Below are 7228 nucleotides of genomic sequence, written 5' to 3'. Positions count from 1 at the left end.
AAAAAAAAAAGTACACTTGTCATGATGAGCACTGAGTAACGTATGGAATTGTTGAATCACACACACACACACACACACATACACACACACACACACAGAACAGGACAAAACTGCCTCCCTTGCCCCAATCTCCCCAGCAAGGATGAGCCTGTCCTTCTCCTCCTCATCAGCTTGATAAAGTCTCCTACATTCGACTCATTCCCTCACCTTTCATCTACTCACTCCTCAGTCTGCAGTACAAGCTTGACAATTATTTATTTAGCATCTGCCATGCACAAGAATGAGGACACAAAACTAGACACGGCCTGTGGCTTCAGGGAGTTCACAGTCTAGCCGTGGGGACCCGCACAGCAAGGGGGACGTGCAAACTCTAATACAGATTAAAATCAACGGGGCCAGAGAAAGGCAGAGGAACTCACAGTGCGTGTTGGCGGGGAGGGGGAGCAAGTCTCCGGAGGAGGGGCTGCGTGAGCAGTGTCTTTTCCAGCGACAAGGGACACTTTTAAGCACGAGTCCCAATTCAGGAAAATAAAAATCAGTGACTCCTTTTTACTTTCATTTAAGACAAAAATAGGTTTAATTAGTACCTGTGAAAAATGTAATATAACCATTTCAATCACTCACTTTATTGAAAAAATTTCAACAAGATACTTGGCACACTGGATTTTACCTACTAAAATGTCATCATCTTGGTACATCTGAAATGCTGGCAGGTAGGCGGGTCATAGGGGGTCTGTTGGCCAGGGATTTCATCACTGTCATAGAGGATTTTTTTTTAAGATTATTTATTTGAGGGGGGGAGAGAGAGAGAGAGAGAGAGAGAGAGAGAGAGACCTTGCACGCGCACACACATATGTGTGAGCAAGCTGGGGATGGGGCAGAGAGAGAGAATCCCCGGTGGGGGAACCTGATGTGGGCTCCACCCCAGGACCCTGAGATCATGACCTGAGCCAGCTGCACAACCGACTGAGCTGCCCAAGTGCCCTCTGTCATGGATGATTTGAGAGAACAGAAGGGCAGTGTAAGCCAGGGAGACAGGGTAAGCAAGAAGTGCATGGGAAAACACCTTGCAGGAGAAAAGGAGTAACAAATAACGAGTTTTCTAGGGAGTGAAGTTGAGAAAGGCAACTAAGGGAACCAAGAGGCTGACAGAGGCCCTATTTCTCCAGCCAGGCCCTTGGTAGTTGTCCTGAGAACTGCAGGGAGCCATTGAGGGTGATGGAGCAAGAGAAGGTTTATCACCGTAGTGCTAGCGTCAGGGAAGGGAGGATCGCTCTACCCCTGGTTAGCCCTTAAGCCCCAGACACCTCTGGCCCCGAGGCTTGTGGCCTCCACGTGGTATCCTCCACCCTCAAGTTGTCAGGTATGGGGAGGGAAGGGGGTGTCCAAAATCAGGGCTCAGAAGGAAAAGTTGTCCCTGTTCCCCTCTGTCTCCAGCCCACCAGCCCCAGGCTGAATGTAATTGTCCTCGATGAAGCCATCATCATCCTCTTCGCCCACGTCCGGGAAGGCTGCCTTCCCTATCCTGGGCAGCTGGTGGTGCTGGTAGCTGGTATGATATTTGCGGCAGAGGTAGCATTTGGCAGCAAGCGCTATGAGGAGGGAGAGGACCACGGCGCCCAGCACAACCCCGACCAACACAGGCCATGCCCGGGCCCCGGTGGCCAGTGCAGGGGACACGGCTGATGCTGAGGGCCCCACAGTGGCTGCGGAGAAAGGGACAGCATTAGGGTTGGGGGCCCCAGATGGGTTCCCTGGGGAAACCAAAAGGTCCAGCGGGGACAGGGTCCTCCCCGCAACCGCCTCCTCGGCCTCCTTCCCACTCACTCACTTTGGTTCAGCTCACTCATCGAGAGGCCTGAAGACGCCGGTGAGCCTCGGCTTCTGCCAGAAGAGCTGGGGCTCCAAGGAAACCCCTAGATGCCAGGCAGCCCTGGAGCTCAGAGTCCTAGAACATACACATGCACGTGGGTGTCCGGGAAGCCGCAGGAGCACATTAAAGGGCAGACTCACGGCCACGTTAGGGCGCGGAACAATTGACCAGAACCAGTCATGCACAAAAGGGAAATAAGCTGAGTACCTGGAAATTGGCTATTTGTAAGGGAATGCTATAGGATCCAGCTCTGCAAGCTCCTGAAAAACATCAACACTGGAACTTACTAAGCACCATGTGTGATTCAGGCACCAGGCATGTGCTCATGGCACCCTGTGATGTGGGGATAAACATTATCCCCTCTCTGTAGATGAGGACCCTGAGGCCCAGAACAGTGAACTAATTCAGCCAAAGCCCCGGGACTTGAACCCAGGTCTCTGATATCAGGGCCCAGACCCAGTCTGCTTTGTGAGCAGAGGCTGGGACGTGGGGCAGAGGCAGTTCTGGCCCCAGGGGTTAGGCAATAGCAATTGCTTCAAGCTAATGAACCAAAGTAGAGACCACATGTGGAGGACAGCACCAGTCCCTAGGTGGGCAGGGGTCCCACTCCTCCTCAGTCAGGAGCTCCTGCTTCCCCACCTTGACCCTCAGCTCCTCAGACACATCCCTTGTCCATTGACCTCTGTCTGCCCTCAAGAGGGAGGCAGTCTTCAGGGAGGAGCCAACTGTGGATCACCTGGATCAGGAAATCATCTGGATAAGAACTACTAGGGCTAGGGCGGAGCTAGAGGAGGAGCACCTGAATTAAGGGAGTATCTGGAGGAAGATCATCTAGGCTTGAGAATACATATGGGGGAGCGCCTGAATCAGAGGAATGTCTGGGGGAGCAACACCTGAATCTGAGGAGTAACTAGAGGAAGAGCACCTAGGTTAGGGAAGTACCTGTTAGAGGAGCAGCTAGGCCTGGAGATTATCTGCAGGTGGAGCACCTGAATCAGAGGAGTACCTGGGGAGGAGCATCCAGGCTAGAAAAGCACCTAGGAGAGAAGCATCTCATTTAGGGGAGTACCTCCCACATTCTTTGATACAGATGTCTTAATGAAACCCTCCTTCCTCCCCTCCAACCTGTCACCAAGCCCCATCAGTTCTTCCTGGAACTAAATATCTCTAGAATGGCTCTGACCCTCCTCTGCACCCCACTGCCACTGTCCCCGTCCAAGCTACCTTCATCTTGTACCTCGAGGTCTTGCATGACCTCCTAACCCTGTCTTTTCCCACTTTCCATCCATTCCTCATGGTGATGGGCCTAACGCCCCCATCTGACCCCATCACTCCCCCACTCTTAAAAATTCTTCAGAGCTCCCCAGGCCCTCTGGGCTGCACAGAGATTCCTCAGCATATTCTTCAAGGCCTCACAACCCAGCACATGTCCTCTGACCCACTCGTCCTCTTGTCCACAGTCCCCTCCCCCACGCTCCACACACACACACACACACACACATGCACTCACATGCACACACACACACCCCATCACCCACTCTCTTGTTTGCCACCCACCCCCTCCTCTGTACTTTGAGTTCCCCATCCCTGATGGCCAAATCAGACCATACCTGCTTGTGAGGTTGTCCCAGGACCACCCCCCTTCCATGACCCCTTCCCTGGCCTACCCAGTCAACTGCCCATCAGAATCAGCCAGTGACTAACTGGGCAGCTGCCTGGGGCCAAGGACCAGGCTGATTAATGTGTCCCCCGGTGCTGGCAGAGAGCCGGGCGCTCAGGGGCTTGCTGCGGGTCAGAGTAGGGGACAGCTGGAGAGTGAAGAGGGGAGCGTTAGAAAGGAGAGCTCCGTCACTCATCACTCACTGGGGGCCTACTCTGGGCCCCACACTAGGCACTGGATCCTCAGAAAATAAGATTTTGATCAATGGAAATGAATTGTATTCATACTGACCTCTCTAAGATTTTACTCCTACTTCCTTCCTTCCTGCCCTCTCCCTGTGAATTCTTCTCAAGGACACACACACCTCCACAGGCCGGCACCCTACCCCCACAGGTCACATCTGTCTCTTCCATCCACAAACACACACCCTCTGATCTCCCAGACATACACCCCTGATTTGTGGCTCCTTTCAAAGCTCCCAGGAGCCCTCAGGGATCTGCGGGATCCCCCTCTCAGGCCCCCCTGTCTCCCCCTCTGCTCCCCACCTGTAGGAACTGTGCACAGTCCAGGGAGGACGCTTCCGGCTGGAGCGGGCAGGACCTGGACAGGTGGGCGGGCCACTGACTCACCTGGGGACGCCGCCGGCGGGCGGGGCCGAACCCGCAGGTGCGGGCGGAGGGCGGGGCGGCCGGCAACGCCTCCAAGCGGGAGGGCTCGGGAGTACACTCCTTCCCGAGCTGTGGCGGGGACCCTCTGGGCGCAGGTCCCACCCCCACCCCCAGGGCGGAGGGTGGGAAGCCAGTGGCTTGGGAGGGGGCGCGGGGGGCGGTGCTGGGATCTGAGAGGGGTGCAGCGGGCCCTAGAAGGGGCGGGCAGGCACTTCAGCAGGCGTGTGCTCGGGCTCCCAGCCCTGATGTGCCAGTGAGTTTCTCGTGACAGGTGCAAAGTCCAGAGAAGGGGGGTGGGGAGCTCCTCCCTGGCAGCAAAGCCGCCTGGCCAAGGACACGCTGAACTGCCTGCAAAAATGTGTGCGAGCCTACGCTGGGGGTCGGGGGGTGGGGTGGAGGTCATTGGGGGAGCTTACCTGTGCCCTTGAGGTCTGCTGTGTGCCTGAGCCCTGAGCGTCTACCTGGATAGAGGCTTCTAGGCTTCATCTGGTCGCAAGGATCCTGGGAGCCCACAGAGCTGAGCTCTGAACCTGTCGCCTTACTCCTCAGCTCCAGGCCTGGTGCCTCCTGGCCTTTAAGACCCAGCTCTAGAGTCACCTTCCCGGGGCATTAGGTCCTCCCAGACTAGCCCTCCCCCCCCACCTCTCCCACCCCCCCACCCCCACTCCTCACACACACACACACACACACACACACACCCCACCCCACCCCCCAAGCCCCACCTTCCGCAGGAGCTTTTTCACAGGGGCCGGGTTTTGACATCAGAGTTCCCAGCACCTGATGTGGGGCAGGCTCAGTAAATGCTTAAAGGAAGACGTGTTAGGAGCTAAGCCACGAAGCACAAGCCTTCACGGGGAGCCACAGGGCACAGCCAGGGCAAGAGCTGCTGCGGGGCTTGGAAGTGGGGCCCACAGAACCAAGGACCTGGAATACCTGGGACTCCTGCTGATGGCCCCCTCCCAACTCTCCTGCCTGGTCTGGCACCCACCTGGCACACTGCTCCAGCCGCACCAGAATATTCTCTATTCCTAGGACCCACCATGCTCTCCTCTCCCGGGCTCTGAGCCCAGCCCTTCCCTCCAGCCCCTTCTCCCACATGTCCATCTCCCACCTGCTTGATTCCTCCCAGGCCAACTCATCACTCAGGCCCCAGCTCCAGTGACTCTTTTTTTTATTTTTTAAGATTTTTTAAATTTATTCATGAGAGACACAGAGAGAGAGGCAGAGACACAGGCAGAGGGGAAGCAGGCTCCATGCAGGGAGCCCGACGTGAGACTTGATCCGAGGACTTCAGGATCACACCCCGGGCTGAAGACGGCGCTAAACCGCTGAGCCACTGGGGCTGCCCTGGGGTCTCGCTTTGATTTTTGAATCAAGGACATCACAGGATTCAGAAGCTATTCATTGAACACCTACCAGTCCCCACCTGGGACCTACCAGTCCCAGGCCCTGTGCTGGTTCTTTTTTAATTACGGTATTCGTATAACATAATCCGATTCACAAAAAAAAAATTAGCCGTTTTCAGGGCACAGTCCAGCGGCATGTAGTACATTCCGAACCTTGTGCAAACAGCTCTCTAACTAGTCTAGAACACTCGCATCACACCAGAATGGTACCCCAACCCATTAAGTAGTCATTCCTCATTTCCTCATCCCTCCAGCCTCCAGCTACCACTAATCTACTTTCTGTCTCCGTGCATTTGACTGTTCTGGATATTTCGTACAATTCTAATCATATTTGTGCCAGATTTTTTAATGAACTATTTCATTTAAACCTCATAACTCTGAGATAGATGTTAATTATCCCTTTAACAGATGATGAAAATAAGGCCCCGAGAAGGTAATTTGGATGAAGACTCACAGAAGAAAGCAAGTAATGGTCTGCACATCCATCAGTCAGTCATTTATTCAATGAATATTTATTGAAGGCCCACAACCAGCCCATACAGCATGCACTGCAAAACAGCAGAAAGCAACCTGCTGGATGCCCCCAGCGCGGGGAGAGCAGAGAACAGGCTGGATGTCTGCACCTGCCCCATCAGCCAGGAGCTCTAGTGCAATAAACAACCTTTACGACCTTCCATGGCAGCCCTGGAAGCCATGTGGTAAGCTCAGTGCTAGCACTGAGGACAGAGTTCCCACCACCGTACAGCTCTCATTCTGGTGGGGAAGGCAGACAATACACAAGCAAAGAAATAAATAAGATTAGTTCAGATAATGATGAGTGCTGTGAAAAGTATAATAGCTTCCTGTGATAAGGAGTTGTAGAGGTGACCGCTACTTTACATCAGATAGTTAAAAAAAAAAAAAAAAAAAGGGACTCACAGAAGAGGAAATGTGTGAGCTGAGACTTGACTCAGAGTAAGATAGCAATCACACCAGTATCTGGGGTAAGAGCATTCCAGAAAGAAGGAACAGCCAGAGAAAAGACCAAGAGGCAGGAGCACAGCTGGTTCATTCAAGCAACAGAGAAGAGGCCAGCTGGAGGGAGTGCAGCCAGTGGGGAGAGTGAGAGGGGTAGTGTGAGGGGCCTATGGGAAGAGTTCACGGGGCCAGGAGCGGGGGGGCCTATTCTTCCCTCCTTCGGTAAGAGGGGCTGACCTTCTTTCACTCGGTGTGAAGGTTGGACTAGAGGAGACCAGAGTAGAAGCAGGGAGGCCAGCTGGGAGGCCATTGCTGTCATCCAGGAGAGAGGGAAAGTGACACCAGGATAGTCAGGTAGAGATAAAGACAAGTGCTCAGGCTCCAGACATATTCTGAAGGTAAAACCAACATGATTTTCTGACTGGATGTGGGGGTTTGCAAAAACAAGAAAAGGGACCAAGAATCACCCCCAAAGTTTTGAGCAAGCAGCCAGTAGGATGGAGTTGTCATTGACTGATACAAGAAGACTCTGGAAGGGGCAGAGTTTGCAGGGCGATCAGGACCTCAGTTGTGGATATGTTAGTTGTGAGATGCCTGTGGGACATCCGGGTGTCCCCCTCAGCCTGCATGCAGCAAAGTAAGAGCTAGACATAGACATTTGAGA

General features: G+C 53.9%; 1 protein-coding gene across 11 annotated transcripts; it reads right to left on the bottom strand.

Moving 5' to 3' along the window:
* Positions 1-610: 610 nt before the first annotated feature.
* Positions 611-4758, bottom strand: C13H1orf210 (chromosome 13 C1orf210 homolog). 11 transcript variants are annotated; one of them, XM_077845400.1, is made up of 6 exons: positions 4618-4758; positions 2816-2910; positions 2513-2609; positions 2081-2133; positions 1832-1948; positions 611-1706 (listed from the first exon to the last, which is right to left on the bottom strand). In XM_077845400.1, exons 5-6 carry the CDS (start codon positions 1848-1850, stop codon positions 1399-1401), a joined length of 327 nt encoding a protein of 108 aa, XP_077701526.1. In that variant the 5' UTR covers positions 1851-1948; positions 2081-2133; positions 2513-2609; positions 2816-2910; positions 4618-4758; the 3' UTR covers positions 611-1398. The 11 variants fall into 11 exon arrangements, with proteins under 11 accessions (XP_077701526.1, XP_077701521.1, XP_077701527.1 ...); XM_077845395.1 differs by lacking the exon at positions 4618-4758 and adding an exon at positions 4079-4217; XM_077845401.1 differs by lacking the exon at positions 2513-2609.
* Between the last annotated feature and the right edge of the window lie 2470 nt (positions 4759-7228).

The sequence above is a fragment of the Canis aureus genome, chromosome 13, assembly GCF_053574225.1.
Source record: "Canis aureus isolate CA01 chromosome 13, VMU_Caureus_v.1.0, whole genome shotgun sequence".
Classification (NCBI taxonomy): domain Eukaryota; kingdom Metazoa; phylum Chordata; class Mammalia; order Carnivora; family Canidae; genus Canis; species Canis aureus.
This window is presented reverse-complemented; position numbering and strand designations above follow the sequence as displayed.